The sequence below is a fragment of the Ovis aries genome, chromosome 3, assembly GCF_016772045.2.
Source record: "Ovis aries strain OAR_USU_Benz2616 breed Rambouillet chromosome 3, ARS-UI_Ramb_v3.0, whole genome shotgun sequence".
NCBI classification, from domain to species: Eukaryota; Metazoa; Chordata; class Mammalia; order Artiodactyla; family Bovidae; genus Ovis; species Ovis aries.
Window position 1 is genome coordinate 112,404,614 of NC_056056.1, and position 17,861 is coordinate 112,422,474.

A 17,861-nucleotide genomic window follows, 5' to 3' on the forward strand; every position below is an offset into this window, starting at 1 on the left:
CCCAAAGCAACCTACAGACAATGCAATCCCTCTCAAGAGTCCAGTGGCAATTTTATTTTTTTTTTTACAAAAACAGAAAAAACAATTCTAACATTTGCGCGGAATCACAAAAGACCCCAAATAGCAAAAGCAATCTTGAAGAAGAACAAAACTAGAGTCATCATACTTCCTGATCTCAACTTATATTACAAAGCTATGGTAATCAGAACTCTGTGGCACTTGCATAAAAAGGCACATAGATCAATGGCACAGAACTGAGAGCCCAGAAAGAAACCTACATGTATATGGTCAATTAATTTATGACAAAGGAGCCAAAAACATACAACAGGGAAAAGGCCAGTCTCTTTCACAAATACTGTTGGGAATCCTGGACAGCCACACACAGGAGAAACAAACTGGACCTCTGTCTTACTGTTACAAAAAAATTAGCTCAAAATGGCTTAAAGCCTCAAATGTAAGACCTGAAAATATAAAATTCCTAGAAGAAAACTAGAAGTGCACTCCTTGACATCAGTCTTGGCAATGATTTTTACATTTGACACCAAAAGACAATAAAGGCAAAAATAAAGAACTAAAACTCCATCAGACTAAAACATTTCTGCACAGCAAAGGAAACCATCAATACAATGAATGGCATAAAGTGCTTGCAAAGAGTGTATCTGATAAGGGGTTAGTATCCAAAACACCAGCTGAGCTGGTGGCTCAGCTGGTAACTGACGCATAGCTGATTCATAGTTTCAGGTGTACAGCAAAGTGACTCAGTTATCTCTCTCTGTTCTTTTTCAGATTCTTCTCCATTATAGGTTATTACGAGAGAACGTTTTAAAAGCTGTCATTCTAAGAAAAAAAACTCTGTAACAATCTACGGTGATGGATGCTACGTAAATTTACTGTGATTATCACTTCACAGTATATACAAGTATGGAATCATTATGTCACATACTGGAAACTAATACAATGTTGTATGTCAATTAAACATTAATTAATGTTTTTAATTGAAGAAAAATGGTAGGAAAACATGACCAATTAGTTCATGGAAGAGGAAATGCAAATGGCCCATAAATGTACAAAAAAGAGTTTGATCCTCCTTAGTAATAAGGGAAAAAACCAAATCAAGATCACACACTCAGTAAAAACTAAGTCTGATACTACCCAATGATGGTAAGGATACGGTCAGCAAGCCAACATAAGCACTGCTGATAGAGTAGGAACTGATACAAGCACTTTGGAAAACCACTTCGGTCTTATAACATTGAATTTTAGCATATTCTATGGGTCCAAAAATTCCACTCTTAGCTTTGTACCTGGAAATACTCTTATATGTGTATACCAAAAGACAAGAATAAAAATGTTCATAGCAACACTGTTCATAATAGCAAAAATCAAAATAAGTATTCAAAAACTGAAAACAATATGGACTCATATATCGTGGTATATGAATATAATGGGATAGTATGTAGCAGTAAAAGCAGATGGTCTTTATCTACACCCAGTAACACGGCTCAGACTTAGAAACACAGCATTAACTACAAACAGCAAGTCCTAGAAGACGACATACAGCATGACATCATTCTTGTAAAATTAAAAACCTAGTAAAATTTAGTGATACATATGTGACCTAAAAATAACCAAAAAAATATATTTTTGAAAAAGCAATGAATAAACACCACCAACAAAAACAAGTTAATCATCAGCCCTGGGAGGACAGGCACAGCCGCGAGAAGCAGCACAGACACGAGACTTCTGTGAGACCCAAGTTCTTAGTTAGCGGTGGGTTCAGAATGTGCTCACTGTAACAGCATACTTCATAATTTCCACATGCTTCATATAACCTTTTGGAGTATTAGTACATTTAAGGCTACTTCAAATACATTGTCGGAGAAGGCGATGGCACCCAACTCCAGCACTCTTGCCTGGAAAATCCCATGGATGGAGGAGCCTGGTAGGCTGCAGTCCATGAGGTCGCTAAGAGTCAGAGCAACTGAGTGACTTCACTTTCACTTTTCCCTTTCACGCATTGGAGAAGGAAATGGCAACCCACTCCAGTGTTCTTGCCTGGAGAATCCCAGGTATGGGGGAGCCTGGTGGGCTTCCGTCTATGGGGTCGCACAGAGTTGGACATGACTGAAGTGACTTAGCAGCAGCAGCAGCTAAATACATTATAAAGGGACTTCCCTGGTGGTCCAGGGGCTAAGACTCCACACTTCCAAAGCAGGGGGCCCAGATTCAATCGTTGGTCAGAAAACTAGATCCCACATGCAAGCAACTAAGAGCTTGCATGCCTCAGCTAAGACTCAGTGCAGATAAACAGATAAATATATACAAAATACATTATTAGAACAGCTAACAGAATTAAAGCATGCTTTAGTATTCCATCAGAAAGACACACGTATATAAGTCTTAAATAACTCGACTATATAAAAAACGAAATAAAAGTGCAAATTTAGTTCTATGCACCTCTTGCTAACTCCTTACTGACTGAGGTATTACTGTTTATAATTTTGATAACACTGAAGTGAGAGGAGTTGTAGAAATAGCAACATACAGAGTGTATTTCCTTACAAAACCCAGAAAGCCTATTTTTCTATTTGTTTTTTCTCACATCATCCACAAGCATACAGAAAATTTGCATAATATAAAAATCATTTTAATGCCCTGAATTATTTGCATACTAGTAGAATATTTGCTTATAAACTCAGGAAAGGCAGTGACTTTTTTTTTCATTTGTATTCTCTGGCATAAAACTGACAATAAATACTTGCTAAATGCCTGGATCAATAGTTGACCAATGAATCTCTACAGGATTCCAAAACAGTCTCTGGTGATGTAACCACCAGCCTCCCTGTCTAAAGATAGCATTACAGTGCCTTCTTCTGGTTCCGCTTCATAATGAAAGTAAAGCATAGCAAAGCAAGCAAAGCAAAGCAGCCTACTTCACTGAATGTCATATTAAGATAGAAATTAATCACACTGGAATCATTCATAGTAATATAATTAACAAACTAGCTGCAACTTTTAAGGAGGATATGATTCTGTAACTACCAGTCTTTACTTTCCGAATTTAACTCATCAATACAAAGTCAGGAGAATTTTACAAGCTTCAAAGTCTGGTTCTTGCCCTTAATCTAAGTAAAAACTACTAAAAAGAAGTTAAGTCTTTTAAAGTCATAAATAATCCCTTAAAAGAAATCCTAAATATCCCCTTACAGAGAAGATGGTATACCTTCTCTCAAATACATTAGTAATTTAAATATGTTGCTATGTATCTTTATAGTTTTTTCACTGAATAGCACAGATCCTAATGAAGTACTAAATAGAATTACATTTCACTCAAAATGATACATGGTCTATAGTAAATAACACAGCCGCAGTCTTCTAATAGTTGGCAGAGTACAACACAAACTCTAATATATAAATTACAATAAAAATTCACCTCTAATATATGTTATATATTTTAATTCATATGTGCTTAAAATATATAACTACAATAAATGTCTTCTATTTCAAGTAGAAAGTAAAGACCCCCATTTATAAAACCCAGGTCCTAAGAAGAACCACTTCAACTGATATTAAAAATGCAATTCTATTTCTAAAGTTCAGCAGTGACAATAAGTTCATGTGAGTCAACATCTAAATACATGAGGTGATTAAAGTAACTGAAAAATGCGTTAAAAATATCTACCAGGTATCATAAGTAAGGCTGAACAAGAAAACAAAAACGTCTTGGGATGCATATACTTTTTCTACTTCAAAAAATTTTTTTAAAATTTTTGTTATGTATTGGGGGATAGCCGATTAACATTGTGGTAGTTTTAGGTGAACAGCGAAGGGGCTACTTTAAAATTTTACTACTCTAATAATGCCATGAACTACTCAATACTATGAATTGTTACAATTAAAATAAAAATGGAATTTTAGCCTATTACTTTAAATTACCTCTCTCTTTAGAAAACAAAATTATAGACGTACTATGTCCATTATCAGAGACAAACAGTAACTGATCTAGACCGAAGCACTTTGCCATTATCTCGCTAGGTCCCCTTTAACCAGTGAGGAAAACGAGCCCCAAAGCAGTCAACTGACTTGCAACAGTCACACAGTTATTTAGGAATAAATACGAAAACTTCCTGAATCAATATAACTTCCACATGGGTTTTGAATAAAGTTAAAACCTTCTGATGTATAATGCAGCAATATTTTAATTATTTGGTTCGACTTAATTCAGTGAAATGATAGCTTTATTCTGATTTTTGAAAATCAGAAGATGATTACTAAACTAGTAACCAATTCTATCTCCTTGGGGATACTTAAGATCTTAGCTTCAGACTCTTCATCTACAAAAATTAATGCTTTATTTAAATGATCTCTGAAGTTTCATTCACATCAGTACGTTTAATATGTCACAAAGCTTTGAAATTATGTATTCACAGGTCTAACTCTCCTACTAGTATATAATGATCCTTAAAGCCAAGGCACATGTTTTATTCACCGTGTATTCCTCAAAGCTAGCACCATATCTAGTCAAAAACAGGTTTTTTTAAAACATAAGTTTAAAGGATGCGGCTTCTAAATCCCTAGATAAAACAGGCTTCACTTATGAAATTACCAAAGTAAAAAAAAATTTTTTCATAACCAGATTATCTATTATATAAAAGTTCTGACAAAAATAAAACCGTATTTCTCACTTCATATGGCAGTGAATTTATTATACCTTGTCCAGCCTCAAAGTAGTCTGATCTGTGCTTTATGACGATTGTAGAAAGGATGCTATAAAAAAGCCTTAATTCATGATTTAGGAATTATGAATTTATAAATGGTGAATTAGATAACTAAGTAAATAATCCATCTTTAGATAATTAAGATATAAGTACACAGGCGCTATTAATCTCAGATGGACACTGACAACAGATGGGTACTGAATGATCATTTATAGTCTTTATATTTCAATGCCTGGAAACAAAGTAGAAGACTTAATAATCAAAACAGAAATACCAAATACCTTTTATAAGTACACATCAAAATATTACCACGTCTGCAAACATGCCATTCAAACTGTAACTACTTACTTGATGGCCCAAGGACATCTTTGCTATCACCAAGAAGCTTTTAATGCAGGATAATTGAGCAGCAAACAAATAGAATCCAAACCAGGAAGAAGCAAAGTGTACCAGGATTGAAGCAGCAGTGAAACAAAAGGACAAGGAAAATAGCATTAGTTTATAAGTAGAAAGCACATGCTAATAATCATAATTTGCAAGGAATTTTCTTTTCCACACATAAAAAGACCTTGTCTTAGGCATTATCCAATGTTTGTTCTAATTTTGGAAAATGAAGGTGGAAAGAGAAAAATGAAATCACTCAAGTACTTTGTTTTGAAAATTACTCAAGTGAAAAATTACTTCCAATTACGATTCAAGGTATGGGTTAGGAGTGATTAAAAAATTATTTAGAAATGCAAAGGATAGCCAAAAGTTATTCATCCTTTAAATTCAAGTGGTATAAAAATATATAACACTCATGCACTATTAAATATTAGTTCTGCATGCCATGAAAACGCTTAACACTATGTAGAAATTCAGTCTGTTTCTTCTACAAAAAGAAAGAAGGAGTTTACTGCGCACTTAAGTCAAGCATTGTGCAAAGAGCTTTTATAGAGACATCAACAAAGCGGCAAAAACCAAAGAGAACAATAAAGTTAAGTTAGACAAAACTTTCCTAGGACCCACTAGTATCAAGCATAGCATCTAGAGCTACCAGTCTCCAGGAAGATAGAAGATCAAATTCTTGGACGATTAACTTGCAATCAATCAAAAGAAACACGAAAAAGACTGCTGACTGTCTATCTTGTAACTATTTTAATAAATAATATGACATTAAACATCACCTACAGACAAGTGTTTTGGTCTCCCTTGGCAGGAAAAGAGTCCTTAGTTCTCTTCCCTTCATTTTAAATACCAAGCATGGATCTGTATCAGAACCAAAGCAACAACAAAAACAAATAATTCCCACTGATGACGTTATTGTTTGGTCTTATTTAAAGGAAATGGGGAGCCTTACTTAACTGGTTTTGCATTCACCCTCCAAAAAAGTTGCCGTTGTTTGCTTTGAGTTTGTGTTGTCTCCCAGAGGGAAAATAAGCTTGGCCCTGTTACTTTCCTAAGTGAAGGTTATTTCACAATGCACAAAATTATGTTCTAATTCCTCTAAAGGCATTTGCTTTATTTATTTTTCGGTAGCTGCCCATTTAAGCTCATTCTTCTATAAACGCATTTCATTTTCACTGATAAAACTAAAAAAAAAAAAAATACAGTTTTAGGGACAATGAAGTAATTGTGCTCAAATCCTTATTACTGAAATGGCCATGTTATTATAGCTAGCAAGCATGTGGAAAGAGATTAAAACATTTGTGGCAGGCAACTTCTAAAATGACCACAGTGATCCCCACTTTTTGGTGTATAATTCCTTCTCTTTGAGCATATACTGGATGTGCTGAGTTGCTTCTAATAAAAAGAATATGGCAGAAGTGAAAATGTCATTTCCAAAATTAGACTGTTAACAAGACTATGACTTCCGTTTTGTTTGGGGTCTCTTTCTCTACTCTCGCTCTGCCCCCAGACAGATCATCTTGGGGAAAACCAGCCACTGAGTCATGAGGCGATCGTGCAGAAAAGCCCAAAAAGGAAAGGAATTGAGGTCTTGACCAGCCTTCAGTGAGCCTGGAGGTGGCTCTTCCATCTCCCCTGACACCCTCAGTAGCAGCTCCTTCCCCAGTCCCTCAACCATAGGAAAGGCTGTGAACTAGAGACAGCCAGATGCTCTCAGATTCCTTACTCACAGAAACTGTAAGGTATTAAATGCTGGTTTTCTACCACTTAACTTGGGGATGATTTGTTATATATCGATAAATAACTAAGACAATACTGGAAAATTGAAGGAGGTTAGGAAACTGACAGAGACAACTATGGCATACTTTACAAATGCTTCATAGGCATCTTTGGGAAAATCTTCCTGTATTGATACAAATAACTATCAGCTTCCCTAGACTGACCAGTAACTTATATACTGTTTATCTTTCCCACTAGATGTAACTGCCACAAGGGCAGAATTTTGTTGTCCACTGCTCTGTTCCTTGGTGCCTAAAGTGATACCTGTCTGTATAGTAGGTACTGAATGAATATTTGGATGGGTGGATCCATGGATAGATGATAGATGAATGATAAAAGTAGATAGTGTTTACTTTGCTTATTCTCCAGTGCCATATATACGTAGCCAAGAGTATTTAATTTCACAGGGCCAGTCACATTTGACGTTCTCAAGCTGGTCTTCTATTTAGGATAAAGGTTAAGTTCAATTTCATTGTACAGCTGCATATAATTCTTAAATTATGCTGATTAAAAGCACTATGTCATGTGCACAGCTATACGCCTTGCATTTTTACTAGCAGGAAAAAACCCTTAGCATATAAGCAACTTCTAAACAACTTATTTCAAACTATGTTTTCTGCAGTATTTGCTCAGGCATATCTGTGTCATATAAACCTGGTTCTACTGGATTAACCCAGTATTTTTTTTCAGACTGAGGCACTGGAGAATAAGCAAAGTAAACACTATCTACTTTTATCATTGATCTATCATCTATCCATGGATCCACCCATCCAAATATTCATTCAGTACCTACTATACAGACAGGTATCACTTTAGGCACCAAGGAACAGAGCAGTGGACAACAAAATTCTGCCCTTGTGGCAGTTACATCTAGTGGGAAAGATAAACAGTAACATAATAAACAAGTAAATTATATAGTATAAACACTAAGGAAAAATAAGCAGAAAATGAAGGCATATAAAATGTTAGGGAAGATGGAGCTGAAGTTTTAGATAGGGTGGCCTAAGGAGGCGTCACTACAAAGTTGACTGAATAAAATGAGGGAACTTCCCATAAGGACATAAAGGGGGAGAGTATTCCAGGGAGCAGGAAGACCAGGATTAGAGTAAAGGACTTGGATGGGAGCAAGTCTGGAGAACAGAGAGAAGGCCAGAGGACTGGGGTACAATTCAAGTTGGAGAGCAGCGGATGAAGTCAAAGAGGTGAACAGCGGCAGGACTCTATGGGACCTGGCCAAGACTTCTGTTTTATTCTGGCTGAGTTGGGAAGCCACTGGATGGTTCTGAGAAAAGGAGTAACATATATGGGAACGTTATAATAGGACTACTCCAGCAGCTGTATTGAAAATAGATCAGAGGGATGAGGGTAATATCAGTTCAGAAGTTACAGCAATATTATAGGGGAGAGATGATGGAAACTTGGACCAAGATGGGAGCAGTGAGAGGGGCAACAAGTGGCTAAATTCTAAATATATTTTGAAGGTGAGGTCAACAGAATTTCCAAACAGGCCAAGTATGAGGTAAAAGAAAAAAGGAATCAAAATGAAGTCAAGCGTTGGACTTTGAGCACCTGGAAGGATGGAACTGCCGTCATCTGAGATGGAAAAGACAGTAAGACAAGCTCATTTACAGGGAGAAATGTAACTACAATCATCCCTTGGTATCCAGAGAGAACTGGTTCTAAGACATCCCCCACCCCCACCCCAGAGCAATACCAAAATCTGTGGATGCTCAAGTCCCTTATTTAAAATGGTGCAATATTTGCATATAACCCATGTACATCCTCCTGTACACTTTATATCACCCCTAGATTACTTATAATATCCAATGTAAAGTTAATACTAAGTAAATAGTAGTAAATACAATGAAAACACTACAAATCCCATGGATGGAGGAGCCTGGTAGGCTGCAGTCCATGGGGTTGCTAGGAGTCAGCCACGACTGAGCAACTTCACTTTCACTTTTCACTTTCACGCATTGGAGAAGGAAGTGGCAACCCACTCCAGTGTTCTTGCCTGGAGAATCCCAGGGACGGGGGAGCCTGGTGGGCTGCCATCTCTGGGGTCGCACAGAGTCAGACACGACTGAAGCAACTTAGCAGCAGCAGCAGCATGCAGCAACTTCAAGTTTTACTTTTGGGGACTTTATGGAATTTTTTTGCCCAAATATTTTCCATCTTCAGATGGCTGGATCCATGGATGCAGAACCCTCAGTTTTATATGGAGGGCCAACTGTCTCTCAGTTTGGAACAGGTTAAGTTTAAAATGTCTGTCAGACATCCAAGTCAAAATATCAAATAGGCAGCTGGACATGCAGACCTGCATGAACATGTACACGTACAGCGAATGGTTTAGGCTGGTAAGGAGATAGTATAAATCATCGTACATGTGAGAGTTAGCATATACAATCTGAATGGCTTCATCACAGGCGATTAAAAAATACTCCAGAAGCAGGCACAGAAAACATATAATGGAACAATAACAGGACCAAGAGTTACTCTGAAACATTACAAACAGAAGCAGAAGACACAAGGAAAAATAAGGTCACTTCAGAAACCTTTCCCTGAAGGATGTGATGTAGATAAAAAGGCACTAAATTGAGACGCAAGCGAAATCATCTCTCAGAATTATTTGCAAGTGACGCTAATTGGGAAATGAGATATTATTAAAGATTACATATTAATTTTACCAAGTAACTGACATAACTGAAGACTTCTGCACACCACTGACCTACACACTACACTTCTTATTCTTACTGCTTTTAGGACTTGGGCTTAATTTGTGCGGTTCCATGTTGTGTAACACACAAATAAAGACAATATGAAAATACTGATGTTGAAATGCTCTGTACAAGTACCTTTTACAGATGGCTAACAAACACATGAAAAGACGCTCAACATCACTCATTATCAGAGAAATGCAAATCAAAACCACAATGAGGTACCATTTCACACCAGTCAGAATGGCTGCGATCCAGAAGTCTACAAGCAATAAATGCTGGAGAGGGTGTGGAGAAAAGGGAACCCTCTTACACCGTTGGTGGGAATGCAAACTAGTAGAGCCACTATGGAGAACAGTGTGGTGATTCCTTAAAAAACTGGATATAGAACTGCCTTATGACCCAGCAATCCCACTGCTGGGCATACACACCGAGGAAACCAGAATTGAAAGAGATACATGTACCCCAATGTTCATCACAGCACCGTTTATAATAGCCAGGACACAGAAGCAACCTAGATGTCCATCAGCAGATGAATGGATAAGAAAGCTGTGGTACATATACACAATGGAGTATTACTCAGCCGTTAAAAAGAATACATTTGAATCAGTTCCAATGAGGTGGGTGAAACTGGAGCCTATTATACAGAGTGAAGTAAGCCAGAAAGAAAAACACCAATACAGTATACTAACACATATATAAGGAATTTAGAAAGATGGTAACGATGACCCTGTATGCAAGACAGCAAAAGAGACACAGATGTGTAGAACAGTCTTTTGGACTCTGTGGGAAAGGGAGAAGGTGGGATGATTTGGGAGAATGGCATTGAAACGTATACTATCATATATGAAACGAATCGCCAGTCCAGGTTCAATGCGTGATACAGGATGCTTGGGGCTGCTGCACTGGGGTGACCCAGAGGGATGGTATGGGGAGGGAGGAGGGAGGGGGGTTCAGGATGGGGAACACGTGTACACCCGTGGAGGATTCATGTTGATGTATGGCAAAACCAATACAATATTGTAAAGTAATTAGCGTCCAATTAAAATAAATAAACTTATATTAAAAAAAATAAAAAACTATCCACGCTTCTTGGCTTTTGTTAAGAGAACCAAAATACTACTAAAATTTCAAAAAATCCAGGAACAACTTCTCAGCTTCTTCGGAAAAAGACCACTAAGGTACGATAGAACAGTGTCCTCTGAGCAGCTCAGCATGTTTACCATCACCCTCTGAACAGTGTGCACAGTCATCATCTCAATTTTTTTATCATTTAAATAAATTCTCTACTTCGGCAGAAAGCATGAGCTGACAAATAATAAAAGAGTAAAATGCCTGGAATTTCTTAACTTAGAATTCATTAGTATATCGTATACATAGTATATGCTAACAGTACTTTAAAGAATGAAATATACCCATTATCTAAACCTTTACTGATTTTAGGTTAAAAATTTCAGGAAAAGAGCATAATGCAAAGAATGCGATTTTCTTTTGATGTATTTCTAAGTATTTGCCACGTCATCCACAATTAGCATAAAGCTTGCGGTCTTTCAGAAACACGAAGGGAGAAGCAGAAATTCATGATCGCGCCCTCCATTCTGAGAGACCCCTGGGTCCTAACAACCTGGACAGAGGGGCCTGGCAGGCAGCAGTGCGCGGGCGGCAGCAGCATCAAGCGCGGCCGAGCGAGTAAACAACAGACAGCAAAACGTCTGTCGAGCTCGAGAGAGAGTCCGAATGGCTTATCCGCCACTGACATGAGCAGAGTTCAGAGCAAACTCGCAAGCACATGGCACCTCTTTCCCCAGTCCTGCTGATCAAGCTGTACTCAGAAGCAATCCTGCTTCAGTGGGCTCCCAGAAGCCACAGTTCTAAAGAAGGGTTAAATAAAGCATCTTGAGACTGCTCTCCTTAGCGTTATCTTCGGCTTTCTTAGAGTAAGCAACTTTAGTGAGGAGTATACTATGCAGCTGAAATCTTTTTGTCCTATAAACAGGACTCATTACACTTAAATGAATTTTTTCATATTCCTACAATCATCGGCAAAACATACATGTCCACATTTTATTCCTGAGTTTCACAGGAGAAATTTTAAGGGAATTTTTTTCTGTGACTAGAGTTTATCACTGTTAGAGAATATGATCCAATCTGCCAGGCAGTTGCATTTTTGATACAGCAATTTCACTACTAGGAATGTATACTAAGATGATCATTCAAAATGTTTAAAAACATGTGTTCAAAGATATTTATCACATCATTTATAGTAAATGATATACTTAAACATGGAATTAAATAACTAATAATATATTCATATAATAAAATACTATGTAGTCATTATAGTTTGGTTTTATTTTTTCAGGGACTGAAAAAAATCCATTACATACTGGCTTTTAAAAGTAGGTTATATGAATCACTTTGTTGTATAGCAGAAATTAACACAACACTGTAAATCAACTATACTTTGGTTAAAATAAATTTTTCTTAAAGTACTGATACAGAAATTTGTATGCTATGATCCCACTTTTATAAAATTTCATGTGTAAGATATACACGTGAATACACTTAAGAAGTGAAGTCGCTCAGCTGTGTCTGACTTTTTGCAACCCCATGGACTATACAGTCCATGGAATTCTCCACGCCAGGATACTGGAGGAGGTATCCTTTCCCTTCTCCAGGGGATCCTCCTAATCCAGGAATCAAACCTAGGTCTCCCGACTGCAGCCAGATTCTTTACCAGCTGAGTCACGAGGGAAGCCCAAGAATACTGGAGTGTGCAGCCTATCCTTTCTCCAGTGGATCTTACCAACGCAGGGATCCAACCAGGGTCTCCTGCATTGCAGGTGGATTATCTACCAACTGAGCTATCGGAGAAGTCCTGAGAGCTGAGCACTTAAGAAAGAGGCCACCAAAATAACAACAGTGGTTATCTCTAGAAAATAAATTTTATTTACTATATTTTTCATTATTGTTTAATTATGCCACATTGTTATGTATTATTTTTATAATAAAAAAGATTAAATGTATTAACATATTGGCCAAATGAAAATGCAATTTTTAAAGTAAGCTTTTCAATTTACATTAGCTACTTTTTGTACTAACAGAATCATCTAAGATTAAACATAGTAGAAAATGTATTTTAAGAATTAACTTGAAACCCTAAAGAAATACAAAAATGTTAACATTTTGAACATGGCACCATGTATTACTCACTGTCTCTTGAACTTCAGCAACTTCTGAACATGGCAAGATCTAAAAAGAAGACAAATTTTCTCAGGAGTGATTTAACTTTGTATACCTGAATCTGAATCTGGAGGGCACTCACAGTTTATAGAAGGAATTAAGTGCTTCATTAATCATTTAAAAAGTGGCAAAAAAAAATAAAAATAAAAAAGGTCAATAGTATGTTTACACTGAAACTAAACCTCTAAAAAATTTTTCCAAGACTTCAGGAAATTACAGTCAATCTACCAACCTATCAAGTCTTCGCCGGCATGTTTTGGGGCTTTTTCCCAATTCTTAAACTCCTTGCATATATTTAATTATATCAGCCTTTCCACCACACAAGCCCTCTCTACCTTTAGTTTCTAAAAACACTCCACTGTTCTGGCTTCCTTTCTCCCAATTTCCCACCTCCATTCTGTCCTTCCACTCAATAAAACGCGTGAGCTTCACCGATGCTCAGTCCTCAACTATCTGTTCTTTTCTTTCTATCTGCTCTCTTACTGCAGGTTCCAATCATACTCAAGGCCCATTTGCTATCTTTACTCAGACAACTTCCAAGTTTCTTCTTCAGACCTAGCCTAGTCCAAAAACTTCATCCTAAAACATTGCTACCTGTATGTTCAGACATTATTGCAAATTAACTTCTGGTTCTAAAATCCTGTTAACAAACTTTAGTATTTCCAGATCCCTCTATACTCCTAGACATTGCCAAAGACTCCAAAGTGTTGCTGTTTATATGGATTATACCTATTCATATTTGCTGAATTAGAAATTAAACGTGAGAAATTCACTATCTTTGCGAGCTGATCATGGGCAAGTCACAGTGGTAAGTCAAGTTGACAGCATACATACTTTTCCATAATCATGTGATGAAATGGCATTCTACCTCTGTAGTCTCCTCCCTAAATCCCAATCTAATCATCAAAAAAGCATCAGACAAATCCCTGTTGAGTGACACTGCAAAATATCTGACTAACACTCCTCAAAAGTGTCAAGATTACAGAAAACAAGTAAAGTCTAAGAAATTTTAACTGCTAAGAGGACCTTATGGAGATGTGATGACTAAATGTGAAGTGCTACCTGATGGGATTCATACACATAGAAAAAGGACATTAGGTAAAAACTAAGGACATCTGAAACAAAGGGCAAAATATGGACCCCAGGTAACAATGTATCAGGATGGATTCATCAACTGTATCAAATGTACCATGTTAGTATGCTAATAATAGAGGAAGGAAACTGAGTACAAGCTATATGGAATTCTTTATGCTCACAATTTTTCTGTAAGCCTAAAACTCTTATAAAAAAAATGAAGCTTATTTAAATTAAAAAACCACTGCTTAGGAAAAAATTAAGAAAATTTGGAAACACAAGAATACACAAGCATACACTCCATTCGCCAGCAGAGGAATGACATCACACTTCATGCAGTCTTGGGTAAAAAGTGCACTAGATATGCACGAGAACGAGAAACAAAGCAGATAACATCAGGCACCAGGGGATACTACAGGGATAGTTCAGCCCTCACAGACCCTCTGAAAAGATCTTGAGCTCCACAGGCCTGGGAGCACGCTGAGAAAATCTCCAAACATTACGGAAATACAAAAGATTTCTGACTTGGAATTTCTGCTGAAGTACTGTATAAAACACTGGCTATTTCTTCTACTTTTTCAAAGTTAACCCCTTCTCTAATTTAGCTCCCCAAACTTATTAGAGTCCCATCATATACCTGGAAAATGTTTACATTATTCAACTTATAAGAGAATCAAGGATAACTTTTAAAAGTCAAAAAAAGAAAAGGAAGACATACTAAGAATCTAAGCACTCAAACAACAGAAAATACTGAGTAATATTTTCCCACTTGGGCAGTTCAAACATCACAAATATTTAAGTGTATTTAAGTACTGCTATTAATTTATGCTCCTATTGAATTAACAGATCTAAGTGATGATCATCAATGGCCATAAATTTAAGTACTGATACATAAATTTATATGCTATGACCCCACTTATAAAATCTCATGCATAAGATATACACACGAATACACTTAGGAAAGAGGCCTCCAAAATAATAACAGTGGTTACCTCTAGAAAATAAATTTTATTATATTTTTCTTTACTGCTTAAATATGCCACATTGGCATGTATTATTTTTACAGTCAAAAAAGATTAAATGTTATTTACATATTAGGCAAATGAAAATGGATTATATGCCTCCTGATAGTAATACACAACACCATCAATGAATTATTCTTGTCAAAAAAAAAAAAAAAACAACCTGAATCTGAGCAAGCCTCAGGTTAAAACTGTCCACCTACCAATTTGCAAGAAATATAAGTAACTGAAGAACACATTAAATAGTGACCATGTGGGAAAATCCAGATTGTGGGAAACCTACAGGACGACTACCTTATTTCTTCAGTAAATTGAAAATAAAAATTAAAACTGAAAAGGTAAAATCAAGAACAGATGCAGGAGAAACTGAAAAGATTAAAAAAGACAAAGTGACTTATCTACCAAGCCCAATACAAAGAATAAAACTAAATTTAAGCAAAAACTAAATATTTGATATTAAAGAATTACTCTTTTTTTAGAGTAAGAATGGTATTTATGGTTAAAGTTTTCAAGAAAAGTCTTCATATTTTAGAGATTATACTGAAATACTTCTGAATAAAATGATGCATATGGGTTTTTCTCAAAAAAAAAATATGAGGTGGGAAGGCAGGAGTATACATGAACAAGACTGACCTGAACTAATAATGCTGAAGATGAGTGACGGGTACATTAGGGTTCATTATACTAGTTCACCTTATTTTTTAAACACGCTTGAGGACACTCCCTACTGGCCCAGCGGTGAGTGCCGGTGCAGGGCACATGGGCTCCGTCCCTGGTCCAAGAAGATCCCACATGCCATGGGGCACCCATGGACCACAGTTACTGAAGCCCACGCGCCCTAGAGCCCATCCTCTGCAACGAGAGAAGCCACCGCGATGAGAAGCTCACACCGCAGCCAGAGAGCAGCCCCCATCTCCACAGCTGGAGAAAGCCCTCATGCGGCAAGGGAGACCCAGCACAGCTAAATACACACACACACGCATTCAAAACTTCACACGATAAAGGCTGCAAGGAAGGTCTCTATTATCATTCTTGTATGTGTGATTAAATAGTTATAGTCAGCAAACAGTTATTAGGAAGATGAAGCTATTTTAATGTAAAAGACAAGGAGTATGTAGGTAATAAATTGGTGACTAAAATGTCTAATTATTTCATTATTTTACATAAGAAGATCTCTGCCACCTAAGAATTCACCTAATTTAGGAGCTTAATCTAACTGGCAATTCCGTAGGTGAGATGCCCCACCAGACTACCTGATTTTGGATTATTTGGCGATAGGGCCCACTTCACTAGGCCGGGATGCACCAGAGGTTAGTACTATGATGATTGATGGTGCATAGAATAATGGTCTCCCCAAAATGTCCACATCCCAGGAATTCCCTGGCAATCCAGTGGTTAGGACTGTGGGCTCACACTGCCAAGGGCTCGATCCCTGGTCAGGAAACTAAAATCCCACAAGCTCAGCTGCCAAAAAAAAGGCAACAACAACAAAAAAGATATTAGAATCTGTGAATGTTTAGAAGCCTTAGGATCTGTGAATATTAACTATATGAGGCAAAGGACTCTGCAGATGTGATTAAGTCAAAAATCTTGAGAGAGAGCAATTATTCTGAATTACCTGAGTGGACCCAAAGCAATTCCAAGGGTCCTGACAAGAAGGAGAGTGTAGCAGGAGGCATGACAACGAAGGCCAGAGGCTGGACGGGGGGAGGAAGCCACGAGTCGACGGAAGACTGCTTCCTCCAGGTGTCGACAAACAGAAACGGACAGTCCCCTCAGAGCCTCCAGCATGAACACAGCATCTTGTTTTCAGGCTTCTAATATCCAGAGCGCTAAGATAATCAGCTACTGCTACTTTCAGACTACATTTGTGGCAACCTGTGGCAGCAAGGGAACCAGCACAGGAGCTGAGCTGCCTTCTGAGAAGCGGAGCTTCCCATAACTACGTGAGTTCATGCCAAGGCCGGATGACCTCAGTCAGGGGGTACTGTGGACAGAATCCTTACGTTAGACAGACTATTAGACTAAGTGATCTCTAACAGTTTCCCGCAAAGACTAAGGGGGAAAACTAGCCACAGGACGCAGAGGTTTGCAAAAGCCTCTGTGGATAGCATAATCTTTGTTAAAGTTGAGAAGAAAAGGCCTCTATGAGGCAATCCTGAAGTATATAAGCATTAGCCAAACACTTAGCAGGGAGGCCTCAAAGGGTATTCAAATGTTAGATGAGCATATGTACCAAATTTGGTGACCCATTTATTATAGATAAGACACTTCACAGCCTTTCTCCCTCCATTTCCACTTAGGGCTGAGAAGGGGGATCTAATAACAACCAAGAGCCATTGTACAAGAATACCTTATGAGCATTAATTGACAGACGGATAATTTATCCTTAGACTTGAATGCATAAATGTCTTAAAGGTCAGTTATTGAGAAACTGTGCACCAAGAATACTGTCCTTATAAATCCAGGAGATCTTTCCAATCCAGGGATCAAACCCAGGCCTCCCTCACTGCAGACAGATTCTTTACCATCTGAGATGCCAGGGAAGCCCCCAGACAAAAACATACAAGATACTAAATCAATAATGGTAGTGAAGAAACAAATTAATGGTACGGTTGACCCTTGAACACGTGGGTGTGAACTACACAGTTCCACTTACAGGCAGACAGTTTTCAACAGGAAATACTTCAGTGCTACAGATCCGTGGTTTGTTGAATCGCAGATACCAAAGAACCATGGTTCTGTACCAAGTGTCAGAAGCTCTACCCCAACCCATCTCCAAACATTCAAGAGTCAACTATGTTTAAACAAGAGAATAAAAACAACCACCTTTAAAATCTGTGACCTGATCAAAAATAATACAAAAATAGGCAGTTTAATTCATTTACATGCCATATACATGTATACATACATGCCAAGCTGTA

At 37.5% G+C, this 17,861-nt stretch overlaps 1 protein-coding gene across 14 annotated transcripts in view; it reads right to left on the minus strand.

Annotated features, from left to right (window-relative positions):
- The window catches only part of OSBPL8 (oxysterol binding protein like 8), a 168,604-nt gene that overhangs the window by 82,202 nt on the left and 68,541 nt on the right, over positions 1-17,861 (minus strand). For 5 of the 14 annotated variants that reach the window (XM_042246534.2, XM_060412462.1, XM_042246540.2 and 2 more), the window contains 2 exons: positions 12,812-12,850; positions 5,067-5,103 (listed from right to left, as the gene is read on the minus strand). The exons of 3 other annotated variants lie outside the window; for them this stretch is intronic. In XM_042246534.2, coding sequence (XP_042102468.1) covers positions 5,067-5,103; positions 12,812-12,850 — 76 coding nt within the window. The remainder of the gene's footprint in view (positions 1-5,066; positions 5,104-12,811; positions 12,851-17,861) is intronic. 6 more of the 14 variants (XM_042246539.2, XM_042246536.2, XM_060412463.1 and 3 more) reach the window with 2 other exon arrangements.